General features: G+C 38.3%; 2 protein-coding genes across 6 annotated transcripts in view; one reads left to right on the plus strand and one right to left on the minus strand.

Annotated features, from left to right (window-relative positions):
• The first annotated feature begins 1,899 nt into the window (after positions 1–1,899).
• cntd1 (cyclin N-terminal domain containing 1) lies at positions 1,900–9,117 on the plus strand. The gene is made up of 7 exons (XM_059956730.1): positions 1,900–2,198; positions 2,302–2,377; positions 3,457–3,625; positions 3,743–3,905; positions 5,523–5,667; positions 8,776–8,872; positions 9,022–9,117. Exons 1-7 carry the CDS (start codon positions 2,015–2,017, stop codon positions 9,115–9,117), a joined length of 930 nt encoding a protein of 309 aa, XP_059812713.1. The 5' UTR covers positions 1,900–2,014.
• A 4,252-nt stretch (positions 9,118–13,369) lies between these two features.
• Positions 13,370–16,609, minus strand: part of becn1 (beclin 1, autophagy related) — a 31,759-nt gene continuing 28,519 nt past the window's right edge. For 3 of the 5 annotated variants that reach the window (XM_059956499.1, XM_059956503.1, XM_059956498.1), the window contains one exon: positions 13,370–15,613. In XM_059956499.1, the coding sequence (XP_059812482.1) occupies positions 15,445–15,613 (169 nt within the window). In that variant the 3' untranslated portion in view covers positions 13,370–15,444. The remainder of the gene's footprint in view (positions 15,614–16,609) is intronic. The other 2 variants (XM_059956502.1, XM_059956500.1) reach the window with 2 other exon arrangements.

Genomic DNA, 16,609 nt, shown 5'->3' on the forward strand with positions numbered 1-16,609 from the left:
CTGCTCCTGTATTCAAATCCTTTTGCTATGAATGCCAACATACCATTTGCCTTTTTCACCACCTGCTGTACCTGCATGCCCACCTTCAATGACTGGTGTACAATGACACCCAGGTCTCGTTGCACCTCCCCTTTTCCTAATTGGCCACCAAACAGATAATAATCTGTTTTACTGTTCTTGCAACCAAAGTGGATAACCTCACATTTATCCACATTAAATTGCATCTGCCATGAATTTGCCCACTCACCTAACCTATCCAAGTCACCCTACATCCTCTTAGCACCCTCCTCACAGCTAACACCGCCGCCCAGCTTCGTATCATCTGCAAACTTGGAGAAACTTTACCACTCAAAGAGTCACAGAGTGTGGAACATGCTAACAGTGCAAGTACGTGCAAGCTTAATTTCAACATTCAAGATAAGTTTGGATAGGTACGTGGATGGTAAGGGTTATGGAGAGCTATGGTCCCAGTGCAGGTCAATGGGAGTAGGCAGTTTAAATGGCTCACCACAGACTAGCTGGGCTGAACGACCTGTTTCTGTGCTGGACTTCTTTGACTCCATGACAATTTTAATAATAGATCACAAAATAACAAGCCACAAGGAGCCACAAAACGATAGAGAACAAAAACTAAATACAACAGACAATAAGATAAACTTTAGGCAGGGAGACTGAAAACTAGGAGAAACTGGTTGAGACCGGTTGGTTTGATGAGTGAACAAGGTGTCATGAGCCCTGCAGCTTGCCATAGAGTGAGGTTCTAGGATTTTTGAACACCTGTGTTTACTAAATATCTTAGAGTTGATAAACCCTTGTGTTTTTGGTTTAATCTTGTTAAATTAATAGTGGCTGGCATTTTTCTTTCCATGATTACTCTCATTTAGTGCTGTGGGGGGGGGGGGTCATTGTGTTGGAGGGAATGAAAATGGCTTGAGGTGTTGTCCAAACACTCCTGTGGCTCTGTTGGTCTTCTGATATCAAACCTCTTGTTTCTGTCTTTGTGAGTGTATGACTGGACTGGATATTGGACTGGATGAGAACTAGGATTAAATAGTCTGCAAGTCTACAACAAGAGGCAGGTGAATCCTATTACCTGGGAGGAGACTGGAAGGTGCCTGCATGTGTAGGCAGGGACATGTCAGTAGGAGCAGGCCTGGCAGCTATCCCATGAGTTTTTTAACAATGAGTTAGTGTTAGGGAGTAAAACTACTGCCTGAATGTTGTTAGCCATCTCCACTATGTTAAACAGGATAGCAGCATTATCAGTAATGTGCAAGGCTGAGTTCTCCAGATTATTAGGGAAAAGGAGTGAATTAATAACATGAAATAATTTTGGAAGGGGATCTGCAACTATTCCTATTTCTGAACGTTATTGCATGTAGGTAGGGACTGCTTCAGTTCCCAAAACATTGTGAATGGAATTGATCATCAAACATTCTCTCTCCTGACATGAAGATCATTGATGATCAGTTGAAAATGACCAGAGGAGACTCCTCTGAACTATGGATGAGTTACTTCCAGCAGTCTGCCCTTTGTTCCAAGCATTCTTTCTGCTTTCCTTAATCTAAATAGGGACTATGTAAAGTATGTGAAAGTACACTCTGGAAGCTCCTCATTAGTTGCAATGTGCTGTGGGAGATCCTGACAAGTTGCCTGTCTTTTTCACCCAAGAGCTTCTTTAAGTCTAATAAGCAAAGGTAAGTTTTTCTTCCACATTCATTCTAAGTTAAAATGATGGCTTGATTAGACTGAGTTTGACTTTGGCCTCTGATGCCGATGACATTGGGCGCAAGACACGTGGCAACTGCCGACATGCGCTGTCGGGTCGCGTGGCGCGCCACGTGACTTCCCACGTGCGAGGAGCGTGTCGCCTTTCGCTTCGCACCCTCGCGGAGCCGGGTAGACCGTTGGAGAGTTTTGCCAGTTGGGATTTTTCTCGATTGATCGAGAAGGTTAGCCGAGTGTGTTGAAGCGAGCAGACCGCACGGTTTTGGGCCTTCGGAGTTGAAAGAATATGGAGAAAACGATGGTCGTGAACGCGGACCAGAGTTGGGGCTGTTCCCGACTGCCCCCTGAACTAGTGCTCTTCACCGGAGAGATGCTGGAAGAGTTTCTCGTGGATGTGGCGAAAAAAAATAAAAATAACCTGTTGAAGCTGTCCCAGCACGCAGGAGCTTTCAAAAAGACACGATTAATAGGTGAGGCCAGGCATCTGCCTATCGAGTTCAAAAGCGGCTCTGTACTTTTCACTCACAAGTAACTTCTCTCCCTCCCTCCCTCCCTCTATCTCTCTCATCACAGAATTTATTTTCCTTCTCTGTGATCAATTGGGGCTTCATCATCTAATCAGATACCAAGCAGTGGAACTACTGGACAGGTAAATGAGCATTACAGTTAGATAGTGAATTCCTGGTGACATTTTAAGTTTGCCGTCTGAGAAATATGCTGTATGGTGTTGAAAAATACTATTTCCGACCCCACCTTGAATGATGTAGAAAACAATTAGTAAACTAAGTTATTTCCACTCTTTTCAAATGATAACTAGGTTCTCCTTCAATTTGCCTACTGGAGCAGCAGGTCCACAGCAGATGCCATTTCATTGGCTCTTCACTAAAATTTGGACAGCGAAGATACATATATCAGGATGCTCTTTATTGACTATAGCTTGGCATTCAATACCACCATCCCTTTTAAACTAAACCTATAAGCTCCAAGTCCTTGGTGTCATTACTCCCTTTTCAATCCTTGATTCCTTCACTTGCAGTCCCTAGTCAGTTTGGATTGGCAACAACTCCTCCACAATCTCCATCAGCCAGGTATATCACAACAACATTTCAGCTCCTGTACTGATTGATGTTCGTCCTCGGGTGAGATATGATAACTTTGCAAAATGTTTTGCATTCATTTTAAAGTCACAATGAAACCTGAATCATTCATGAAGTTTTAAATTGACTGTTCTTTTTATTTCGCTATAAAAACAAGTTATATTAGATTGTTTGTATCCAGTAGCAGTAATTTTTTAAAGTGTAAATTTATTAGGTATGATGGAATTTGTAAGGAAATAATATCCATCTGGATAAATGTTCATCTTGGGGGGAAAATAATATCCACTAGAGTGTGAACAACCTGTAACTTATGAACTAATTTAAGCTAAACTGAATAAAACAGGATTATTTTGAATAGCAATAGAGGAGCAACTGAGAGGAAATAAAGCCTGATATCAGACTTCAATGGCAAGAATAGCCTAACATGTGAGTCTGTTGATAATGCAGTACACCAAGGCATCATGGATAATAAAGGAGTTTCTGTGAGTACACATTAGAGAGGGGGGGAAAAAAGAAAAATTGAAAAGTTGAGTTCACACAGCTTGAGAGATTTCATGACTTTAAGAATTTATAAGATTTGAAAGAAATGACACTAACTATAATAACATTTCAAATTTGCTTTATTTTGCAGGTTTATGATTCAATACATTGATAAACTGTATCCATCTAGGTGCTCAGATTCAAACAATGATTCGGAAAACTTTGACTGGATACTGAAGCAGACTGCAGTCCAAGAACATTTTGTGCTACGAATTATGTCTTGTGTTCAAATAGCAAGCAAGATCTCATTCCATTACCAAGTAACCTTTTTAGAATATATCTGAATAATGTTGTTGGGACATTCAATACAAGTTCTGTCTTGATGTTTTACTGGAATAGAAGATGTGATTGATTTACTTACTTGCCTCTTCTTTCAGGTTGTTAATAATGCCATGGCCCTTAAGTTCCTTCGGTCTCTTGGCTTTTCATACAAAAGCGCAAATCTCCTGGATTCAGAGCTCCTTGTTCTCAAAACTCTGAATTTTCAAGTCAATGTTCCTTCCCCTTTCACACACACTGAACTACTAGTAGTAGTCATGGGTGAGTCCAAAAATTGTAATTAATATTTTACTAAATATAAGGTGTATTTTAATCAAATGTTTAACCTCTGGGAAGGAATTGAATAAGAATGCAAATTTAGAGAAGAGAAATTATTCCTTTTGTCCAGTGATCAGCACTCAACCCATAACATAAAATTAGATGATCAGGTCATGGTCACAGTGTTGTTTGTGGAAAATTTTGAGCCTGTATTAGTTGCCTTGTTTTTAATGCTACAACACGGGATATATTTCAAAATGCACTTATTAGGCTGCAGAGCTCTTTAGAATTTCCTGAGCAAAAGGTGCCATATCAGTGTAAGATTTTAATTGGGAACAGTTAAATATATAGATCTCCCTTTTTCCTTTTACAGTTTTTTTTTCTCAAGGCTTCCCTGTCGTTGTGCAGTATATTTAATTAATCTGTTTCTTTACCCACTTTTACTCCCACCCTTAAGAATCTGGGGAAAGCTGTTTTTAATCAAAATCCTACTTATGTAATCTCTTGACTTGTTCACTCTGTGCTAGTGCACTACTTGCATTTCTATGAATTCCATTTGTCACTTTCCCAAATATCACATTTTCCCTGCATTTTACAGCTTTTTACTAGCCTGACTATTTTTTATATGCACGATTTTCTCTTATTTGTTCATAATTGTTATGTGTCATATAAGTAATAGACATGTGCTATTAGCCCAGTGGACTCCCTCTGCAAACACCTCCCCAATCACTATCATTGAGCTAATTTTAAATGATTTTTTTCTCTCTTGATTCCTGAAGTTTCTTATTCTGATCAGTCTGCCTACGGACCTTGTCATATCCATTGCTAAAATTTGTGGATAGCATATCCCTTGATGATCCTCCACAATACCTCCTTAAAAAGGTCACTTAAAATGCATATAATCTAGACTGATAATATCTGCTTAAGCAGCATTCTTTCTCAAAATTTCTTGTATTTCTATTGTCAATGCTTCACTGATTTGTTGCTAGAACATCCACTGTTCCCTACCCTACCCTTCATTGTTTTTGCCTCTTTCTATTATATCCAGTATTCCACAATTAATAATAGCTTCTGTGTTTTCTAGCAAAAAAAGTCAACTTTGATCATAGCCATCTTTAACATTTACACATACTAATTACCTATTTTTATCTTTAACAAACCTTTGATACCTCTTTGCCCTTAATATATTTGTGTTTTGAGTTTCTTGAGTTTTTTCTCAGTTTCATTTTTAATTTGTGCTTTCTATACCATAAGCTGTCAACTGAAATGACTTCTTGGTTTGTGACCAAGTTTTCCTTTCATCTTATTCAATACACAGTACTCCAACCTCCAATCTTTTACCATAATGCCAAATGAAATAAAAACCTCTGCTACACTAAGACTCATACATTCACATAATATAAAAGGTAAATCAATTTGAAACAATCTTTTTCACTTGGGCAGTAACACAATCAAGTCAGCATTGTTTTCAATAATATCAAGTTTTGTTATGTTTAAATGACCAAGTGTTACTTTGTAGTAGAATTGATTTTGTGTGATTGATTGTGAAAAGTAAGCATAAAAAATTTAAGACTATTTAGACTACTCTTTACAATTACCTATTTAACATTACCTTTGTAGGGTATAATAATCCATCTGTTCCCGTTAAGCATTTGCACAGTATTTCTCTGAAGGTGCTGACATATGTTTATATAAGGAGAAACACTATCTATGAAAGTTTATTAAAAACTACTCTTCAAAATTCCACACCTACTGAACTCCAGAGGCAAGTACTTTTCTTTGTACATTACTAACTTTGCTTAAAATTGGTTACGTTTGTATTTTTAAAATTCGTAAGCAAGGGATTCCAGATGACAAAAACAAACCCCCAACCCAGTTGACTAGGATAATCATTTATTCAGATATGCTGTATATTGCAAATCTAATACAAATTGTTCACTTAAATGTTGTTGCTTTTATTTTATGAGAAATTTTGCTTTTTTTTTCTCCCTGTTGGGTAGGAAGATAAATACTGGTATTAATGAACACAAACATACTTAGCCCTGGCCAGCAGCAATCTCCTTTTGGGACAACGAGTCACCAACTTCCAGGCTTGTATTTAGAAATATGGAAATTAGAGACCAGCTGAATATTTTTTGCTACTGCTTTTGATTTCACAAATCTATTAAACTTGCATTAAAATTCAGCAACAGAGCACCAACACACTGAGCCAAGTGGAATAAATAACAGAATCCCATTTATTTGGATGTGGTCACTAATTTTGCTTAATAAAGAACATTTTACAAGTCATTGCTTGTGGCCTTCAGTGCCATTTCAAGACAGCCACAGAATCCCCAACTACCAGTTGATCAATGGATTTGCAAATTATAGGTGCATCTGAAGCGAAAGCACAGACTATAGGCTGTAAGGAGCACAATTCAGTCCAATAATTGCTTGGTATAAAATAAATGTCTCTGTTGCTATTTGAGAGTATTTCCATGAAGGAAGTCTTTATTGTCACAAATCTGAGAATAAAGATGTGTATTGGTAAGTTTACCTTTGTATTTTCATCTTTTTGCTTTTTCAGTTGTCTTCTGTAGGTTTTTTTTAAAAGTTCCTAACCCTTTAGCTTCCCTACTAATTTTTACTTTATTGTATACCCTCTCTTTTGCTTCTATTTCTTTGACTTGCCTGATCTTTCTTTGGGATGAATGGATGCTGCACCTTCCAAATGACTCCTAGAAACTCCAGCCATTGCTACTCCACTGTAATCCCTGCTAGTATCACCTTCCAGTCAACTTTGGCCAGCTCCTCGCTCATGCTTCTGTAGTTATCTGTACTCAACTGTGATGTTGATACATCTGACTTTATCTTCTCAACCTGCAGGACAAATTGTATAATATTATGATTACTACCTCCTAAGGGTTCCTTTACTTTAAGCTCCCTAATCAAATGTGGTTAATTGCACAACACCACAGTCAGAATTGCCTTTTCCATAGTGGTCTTGACACCAAGCTGCTCTAAAATGCCATCTCCTAGGCATTCCACAAATTCCCTCTTGGGATCTAGAACTGACTTGATTTTCCCCAATCAACCTGTATATTGAAATCCTTTCTCTCCCTTCTCTCTCCCCCCCCCCCCCAATTATCATAATTCCCACCAAGGTCTTTTTACCTTTGCAGTTTCTTAACTCTACACATGATTGTACATTTTCTGATCCCATAACGCTTTCTAAGGATTTGATTTCATTTTTTGCCAACAGAGGCACCCCACCCCCTCTATGCACCTACCTGTATTTTCAATAGAATGTGTATCCTTGGAAGATGTTTCAACCATGGTTTTTGTGATGTCCACAACATCATACCAGCCAATTTGTAACTGGGCTTATAGCACAGTTAGCTCATGTAATCAAATAGCAACTTCAGTCCTCTATTCACCACCTTTCTCAATTTTGTCTTCATATTACCTTAAGTTAAATTCTTATCTCTTTCTAAACTTTGTCAAATTCTTTATTCTGGAGACTCCTGTAACCTTTTCTAGACTCTCCTTCCCTTTTACTTTATCCATAGGTTTTCCATAGCATCCCCCTACTATTTTAAAGCCCTATCCATATCCCTAGATAGTGATTTGCCAGGATCCTGGTTCCAGCATAGTTCAGGTGGGCCGACCCATCAGAACATCTCCCTCCTTCCCCAATACTGGTGCCAGTGTCCCGCAAACTCAACACCACTTCTCTCACACCAATCTTTGAGGCACATATTTAATTCTGATCTTATTAACCCTATGCCAATTTGCTCATGGATCAGATCACTTACTCCTCACAACCACCTCCCAACCAATGCAAGAAGGTACCACATTTACTCTTTTTCATTTAGAGCCCTTGGGATTGGGGAAGACTACTTCTACTACAGGTTTGTGGCCATTGGGGGAAGCTCCAAATTCTTCCAAAGACAATCTGTGCAGTCACAGATTACTGATCTGTGAGGTGACCTGTTCCTCCACCATCACACTGGACTTTATGCACTAATGCACTGCCTCAAAGTTTGCAGTTTCATCCTGAAAGCTCATTCCCTAATTTGAACAGATATGCAGGAGTTGGTGGGGATTTCTTCAGGGAGGCTTTCAGAACATCATTGAATCCTGTACTTTATCCATGACTTATTTCAGAGTTAATAAGTACTCAAGCAAGGGAAATGAGTGCAAGATAAAAATGAAAGATCACAAACACAAGGTGAAACAGGATCCAGGTGGAGAATTTGCAGTCTGGGAAACAGCAGGTGGAGACAGCCCGAATCAGCAGTGAGCAGTTGGGAGTAAGAGACAGACTGGGCAAGAATAGTTTGGAAGGCAGGGCTAGGGAGGGGTGGTGGTGGGTTACAGTGACAGATGGAAGGGGAATGATAAAGCGTGAGAGTGCCAAAATGGAGGGATCATGGAAGGAGGATAAAAGGGTGGGGGATTGGAGGGAAAGGAGATACTGTAGAGGGGAGTGGATTGGGGTTAAAAGTTAGGAAGAAAGCAAAGGAAGAGTATGTGGGAGAAAGCATGTGTGTTTGTGTCCACCCGAGTACATGATCAGCTGTGTGGGTATAGGTTAACAGTGTCCATCTTAAGTTTCCTTGTCCTTGGACCAAGACCTTATTATTTTATACACTCAGTAACTAGTGCGCAAAGACCTTTTCACATTAAGTTATCAACTTCCACTCCTTAAATGCTGGAGTAGAAGCAAGTCATCCTCAATTGTGAGGAATGAGTCCTTATCCAAGGAAGTTTAGCTAACCAATTTAAAGTGCAAACAGCCAGTTTATGTAAAATGCACTTTTTTGTTTTATGTCTTAGTTGTTTCAAAATCTATCATGTGCAAATGACAAATAACATTTCAACTTTATCATAGAGCAAAATTTTTATCGGTGAAGGAGGATTGCATGCTTTTAGCCGCTGGGGTTATTGGAGCAAGTGCATTTATACTGAACTATTCACCGTGGTACAAGGTAGTAAACAATACAAATATAAAAATACTATTGTGCTAGAAATCAATGAGTTTTGTTCTTTAGTCTCATATCTTGCAGTAATTACTGTAATTGCAACTGTAAAGTAATGAATTGTTTCAAATATCTCAATTTGTGTTTTTGTTTTTAAGGTTGTACAGCAGCTTGCCTCAATTAGTGGTGTAACAGAAGAGAGTATCTTTGAGTTTTCTCAAATAATATTACAACATATTTACCAAACCATTTAAAATATGTACGTTCATAAGCATATATTGTATTTTGCTAGTGTAGTGATGATATGAACTCACCATTGCACTAATTCTTATTGCATGAGACATGCAATTAATTTGAAAACATTTTATTCTATTTAAAAAAAAATTCTTATTGTTTTATGTTATTTGATGTGGAAAGTTAACATGATTGAATTAAACAGTGCTCTGAATTAATTTTTTAGATCTGAGTGCACAAGTGGAGATTTAGTTTATGTTCAATTTCATTAAAGTATACTACAATATACACAAGTTGTTTATCAAATGATTATCTAATTTAAAGAACAAACTCCTCTACATTAGTTCTACACTTATTTTTGCACTCTTGTGGCCTCCTCCCTCCCCCACCAAGACTGCCCTCCAATACCATTATTGCTGGTGCAGTTCCTGCCGCCCACACCCACCGGTGCAGGATTTTGATGACCCCTTCCAACCCATTTGCTCCAGTGGCATTAGCAAGGGTCTTCAAAATCATTCCACCATCCTACTCCCTGCATATACTGCGGAAGTACAAAGCTCCAACAGAGCAAATTGCAAATTTTTGTTCCAGTTTAATTTGTGGTGTAAGAGTAAGATTCTGAATTGGGTGAAAGCCAGTTTCACCGTCAAACAGGACCTGGCAAATGTAGACCGGAAGCAGCTAACTGGAAAATGTACATCCAACAAGTGGGAATCTTTTAAAAGTGAAACCGAGTTCAGGTCCCATACGTTATTACAAGGGTGAAGGGCAAGAGAACCCTGGAGGCAAAGAGACACCAAGGAAGCAGATGTTAGATGTAGAGGTTTGAAAATGGAGATTTTTCCAGTAGTGAGTGTCGGTGGGATTCTTTTATTTTAAAAAAATAAATTAATTAAAAATAAATAAATAAATAGATTTGGGGGGCAATGAGAAGTATCAGTGGAAGATAAGAAAAATCCCAAGGCATTTTGAGTATATTGATAAGAGGGTAGTCGGGGAGATGGTGAGGAAGATGCAGGGAAGAACCTATAGGATGGTTGAAGTTTGGAATTTACTGCCTGAGAGGGTGGTGCAGGTAGAGATTCTCATAATATTTATGTAGTTGGAGGAGCACTGAATCTCCAACGTAAAGGCAGGCTGCAGATGAATTGCAGGTACAGTTAGCCCTCCTTAGCGGCAGATTCCACATGAATGGATTCAACCAACCACCGATTGGGGAAAACCTGTAAGTTCTCTCCCTTGCACTCATTGTTTGAGCATGTACAGACTTTTTTCTTGTCATTATTCCATAAACAATACAGTATAACAATTATTTACATAGTATTAGGTATTGTAAGTAATCTAGAAATGAGTTAAAAGTACAGGCAGTCCCCGGGTTATGAATGAGTTCAATTCCTGAGTCAGACTTTTAAGTTGGATTTGAAGTTGGAAAAGGTACAACCAGTATTATTTAGCATCAGTTAGTCAAACATTTTTTTGGTATATAGTACATATTTTACCTTTCTATGCATATAACACACTTAAGAAACATACATATTTCAATAATTAAACCATTGCATTGCTTAGTAAAATTGTAGCTTTCATCGGGGTAGGGCCTTTCACATGCTGCATTAAAATTGTTCCGATCATTGACTGACTGTAGCCTAATGCTTTTCCAATGACCGATGATGTTTCACCTCTTTCTGATCAGTTCATTACTTCCACCTGATTTTCAATCGGGATCGTGATTATTTTCGTAAACAGAAACACTGGATTCGGAGGTGCACCACGTGGTCCTACTGTCTACTGTACTGAGACATGTTTAAAAAGTCTGGGGGTTTGCTGGGTCCTAAAGACCACTGCACTGAGACAGGTTAAATAAAGGACTTGAGTATCCGCGGAGATGTCTCGGAACCAATCCCCCACGGATAAGGAGGGCCGACTGTACTTGGGATTAGTATGCTTACTTGATAGCTGACATGGACAGGGTGGGCCAAAGGGCTCATTTCTTTGCTGTAGGTCTATGATACCAAAGTCCCAGGGTATCATAATTAAATATTTTACTAAATACTGTTCATGTAAATTTGCTCTTGAAATGTGCATCATGGATTACACTGGCATTGTACAAGATATTTTCAGAAAAAGTTGATTAAAACTTTTTGGTACTTTTTGCTTTAGGCTAGTTGGAAAATTAGATACAACCAGAAATTATATTTAAATAAACCAGCTTGTAATTAGAAAAGTTAACACAAGGAAATCTGCAGAAGCTGGAAATTCAAGCATCACAAAATGCTGGTGGAATGCAGGCCAGGCAGCATTTATAGGAAAAAACACTGTTGAAGGGTCTCAGCCCAAAACATCGACAGTGCTTCTTCCTATAGATGCTGCCTGGCCTGCTGCATTCCACCAGCATTTTGCATGTGTTAATTAGAAAAGCTGCAGCTTTTGATGAACAGTTTAAATGGACTCCACAAAGTCATGGACAAGGGGAGAGAGAGTCATACAGCACAGAAATCCCTTTGGCCCTTCGAGTCAATGCTGATCAAGTGAATGCCTATTTGAGAATATTTTTCTCCCCTCACCCATTTATTTCCCCAAATTCTATGTCACCTACCCGCTGTGGGAAATTTACAATGGCCCATCATTCTACCTACTGAGTCACAAGAGGAAGCTGGAGCACCTGGAGAAAACTCGCAGTCACAGGGACAATATGCAAATTCTATAAAGACAGGAATGGAAAACAGAAGTGGAGCTGGTTTATTGGAGCTTTGAGGCAGCAGTTTACTAGCTGCATCAATCTCCCATCATGTTACCCTCTTGAACTCATAACAGGGATAATATAGGAAACAGTTATTTTTGGTCAAGACAGCTCATCATTGAAGAGTTTGAAACTAGTAATACTTACTTTTCTTAAATGTGTAACTAAAAATGAAGGTTATTTATGACCATTTCTTCTGAAATACAGGTATCCTATTTTTCAAACGTTCACTTTACGACACCTTACTGTTATGAAAGACCTACATTAGTTACTTGTTTTCACTGTTACAATAAAAGGTAGCACGCACCCGAAGCAGCCAAGCTCCTCCCCCAGAACTGCATTCTAGCTGGCATTGCTTAAATACATGCCTGTGAGCATCATGTCGATTTATTTTGTGCATCCGTTAGCAAGGGGAGTTCTAAGGTATTGGAAAAGCCTAAAGAGTGTGTAAGGGTGTTACACTTAGTGTAAAACTAGACATAATTAAGTGTTTCGATCGTGGTGAATGAAGTCAGGACAGTGAGTTTGGCTAAGGAGGTTGGGTTTGTGGAAGTTGACTAAGATGATGTTGAAGTGGTTTTGGCATCCCATGACGAAGAACTGACAGATGAAGAGCTGATAGAGGACATGATAACAATTGAAACAGAATGCAGTAGCAAACGGCCCAAAAGGGAAGTCGTCCAGGAACTGAACGTGAAGCAATTGCGAGATTTTCGCTGCGATGATTGCAGAAAAGTATGACTTTAATTTTGAAAGGGTACATAGGTTTAGGGCATATTTGTAGGATGGTTTGAGTGCTTACAAAGAACTGTATGATACAAAAAATGCGCGAGGCTAAGCAATCAAGCATACTGTCGTTTTTCAAGCCTTCCACAGCAGACAATGAACCTCAACCTTCAACATTTAAGCAGGCAGACATAGAAGATGACCTGCTGGCACTGATGGAAACAGATGACAATGAGATGACACCCCAACCACTGACAACTCAGCCTAACACACCATCATTAGTGTGCTCACTGTCTTTCTGATTCCAGTAAGTGAAACTACACTGTACATACATTATTTCTACTTTATATAGGCTGTTTATTTTGGCAGCTTCATGGCTTAAAGGATACTGGTAAGAGTGCTTCTGCCAAGAGCGTTTGCGCCAAGTGTTTTTTTTACTGCGAGTGCTGCCGAGAGCGCTTTGAGATTTTCGCTATGGTGGACAGCGCTGCAATGATTGCAGAAAAGTATTCCTACTTTATATAAGCTGTGTATTTATCAGATCATTCCTGCTTTTACTTTGTTACTGTTATTTTAGGTTTTGTGTTATTTGGCATGATTTAGGAGGTTACTTTTTGGGTCTGCGAACGCTCACAAGTTTTCCCCATATAAATGAATGGTAATTGCTTTTTCACTTTATGACATTCCAGCTTACGAACCATTTCCTGGGAACGCTCTACCTTTGAATAGCAGGGGAAACTTGTACTGGATAACCATAGCAGGAAAAAGCCAAATACAAATATATGTAATAAATCCAGAAAAAATTTGTTTATGGGTACATTTTATTACAGAAAGTGAACTTTCATCATTGTATTACAGTGCACTAAGATACAGTAATACATTGCACCTATCCAGTTTATATTGTGAACATTTACACAAAGCTGCAGTTTCAAAGCTGAAAATTCAGCAACATAAAGGCTGCAAAGGTTATGCAAAGTTCAAGCTTTTTACATAAAACAGCTGCTTCTCCATTTTGTAAACTAATGCTTACTGAAGCACAAAAGTACATGACTATAGCTGCTAGCATTTAAAGAATATAAAGCTTGCCAAAGACATCAATTCTCAGCTCTTGAATTTTTCATCTTACATGTTATATCACTTTATGGGAGAAACATCTTATTGTAGTTCACATCCTTAACAAAAAAAACTTGTCACTTTAAATTATGAATGTGTCTATATTAAATTGTCTGTTTTACCAGATCAGTCTTTAGATGGTATGGAGCTGTAGATTTTAGTCATATATGGATATATCCAACATCCTAACAGCAGTATTCTCAATTCCTCAAATCTCCAGTCCATTTATACGGACATTAGATAGACATAGAAACAGCTGGGCCATTAACAGATTTGGAAATCAATTCACTGCAAGTAAAAGATTAAATGAAATGTATTGTAGAGCTGAAACTATACTCAATATATTCAAAATGTAAGGATATTAATTGCAAAAGTTTCAATCGAAATTTTGTAAAGGCATGTTACAATATGGAAATTCATACTTAATTTCTTAAATCTGTCAACTTTAAGATGTTTTTCTATGACACCTTATACAAAAAGGAGCCATTTACACCATTTCAAATGGAACACCAGGTTATGCATGGATAAGTAAACAAGCCTTTACTCAGAAATAATTATTTTGACAGAAGCTTAATATATTCTTAAACTATAAAACCACTGCTATCTTACAGTATTCCACTGCAGAATAGATTATGGAATTTATGCAATGATTACATTGTAAATTTAATCTTTTAGTGTGGATGTCATCATGCCTCAACTGATTAATGGATCCTGCCCAGTCAGCCATGACATCAGTGTATGTTCTACAACCAGCAGCACAACACACTAAACTTAATTTGTTATAAATAAAACTATAATATATACACATAATTACTAAAGAGAAAGTGTGAGGTGGTAGTTGTAACAGAACCAATCTCACTTATTGTTCAGACAACCTTATTTTTGTGTTTAATGGCTTTTCCCAAACTCTTTATACTCTCTTGTAATTATTCCAACCCATGATGTAACAAAGCAATATGTCCAGTTGAGTGATAGCTTCCAAGAGCCTAACATTTTTCATTTTTAATGACTCAACATTAAAGCATACATGATTTATGAAATTAATCAAATCAATCCAACATAATCTAAACACCATACCACAAAAAGTGGGTTGGCACAGAAAAGCTTTTGTATTAGTCCTCAATGTTTTTATACCATCCTACTGATTTATCAAAAGACAAAGTTATTTCCAATCATTTCATATGCATATAGAAGACTATTACATTTGTGCAGCACATGTTAATTCAGTATATAATGCCCTAAAGATCTAGCTGTACATTTCACCAACAAAGCAAATTATTTTGACCCTACCCTATTTCTGTGCTTTTAAAAAAAAAAGTGATTTTAATGTTGTCTCAGCATTAAGTAATCTCAGGAAGGGTGCAGAGAAGAGGTCTCCACTCTGATGGTATGCCTGCATCGGAATTAAAAAAAACCCTACCCCAGCAGGTGATATTCTTTTGTTTTAATGTCTCACACCACTCACCCTGTGGCCAGTAATGAGAGAACTGGGTACAGCTTTGGGATGCAGCCTCAGGCTTATTTAACTACACTAAAAGTAACTAAATTTCATACAAATAGCCAACAGTTTCAACTATCTAATTTGGAACAGTGTCCATAGATGAAAGACAAACCCACTGTGCTAGCCAGTTCTCCAATTTCTCCCCACATTTGATGATGTGGATGATTCCTCTAGGAAAGCATATAGCTTTCTACAAGCAAAAATGACAGCTAAATTAAGAAACAATATTCAGCAAAACCATTGCAGATTCAAGAAGGAAATAGTGTGCAATCATCTATTGTAGAATTGAGAAGATACCCAGGCCAGTCCCCATTTCAAATTGGTAAGCATGAACTTCAATGCTTTAGTCCACTGTTCTTCAGAGTTGAATTGAGTTTTAATAGAATAAGATCCTCCACTTCCTCCTGTGTCTTCAATCTTACCTTTTTCCACATCCATCCTATATTGGAAAAGTAACAAAAGTAACTGAAAACAAAGGTAACTGTCATTATTGAACCCAATGACATTTGTTCACTAGACTGAGCTCATTTCAGTCATAAGAACACAAGAAATAGGAGCAGGAGTAGGCCATCTGGCTTGTTGAGGCTGCTCCACCATTCAATAAGATCATGGCTGATCTGACCATGGACTCATCTCCACCTCTCTGCCTTTTCCCCCATAACCCTTAATTCTTCTACTATGCAAAAATCTATCCAGCCTCTTAAATATATTTACTGAGGTAGCCTCCACTGCTTCATTGGGCAGAGAATTCCACAGATTTGCCACTCTTTGGAAAAATAAGTTCCTCCTCATCAGTCCTAAATTTACTCCCCTGAATCTTGAGGCTACGTCCCCTAGTTCTTGTCTCACCTACCAGTGGAAACAAAACTTTGCTGCCTTTCTTACCTATCCCTTTCATAATTTTATAGTTTTCTATAAGATCTCCTCTCATCCTTCTGAATTCCAGCTAGTACAGTCCTAGGCGACAATCTCCCCTCAGTCTAACCCCCTCACCTCTGGAATCAACTTGAACTTCCACTGCACCGCCTCCAAAACCAGAACTGCACACAGTACTCCAGGTGTGGCCTCACCAGTACCCTATACAGTTGCAGCATAACTTCCCTGCTCTTAAATTCAATCCCTCTAGCAATGAAGGCCAGCATTCCATTTGCCTTCTTGATAGCCTGCTGAAACTGCAGAACAACCTTTGCGATTTATGCACAAGCACTCCCAAGTCCTGCACAGCAGCATGCTGCAATCTTTTACCATTTCAGTTATCCAATTTCCCTTCTAAAGTAGATAGCTTGCATTTACCAACATTGTACTCCATCTACCAGGCCATTACACTCACTTACCTTTCTATATCTCTCTGCAGACTCTTTGTATCCTCGGCACAATTAGCTTTTCCACTCAATTTGGTGTCATCAGCAAACTTGGATCCACTACATACAGACCC

This window comes from Hypanus sabinus, chromosome X1 (assembly GCF_030144855.1).
Source record: "Hypanus sabinus isolate sHypSab1 chromosome X1, sHypSab1.hap1, whole genome shotgun sequence".
Lineage (NCBI taxonomy): Eukaryota > Metazoa > Chordata > Chondrichthyes > Myliobatiformes > Dasyatidae > Hypanus > Hypanus sabinus.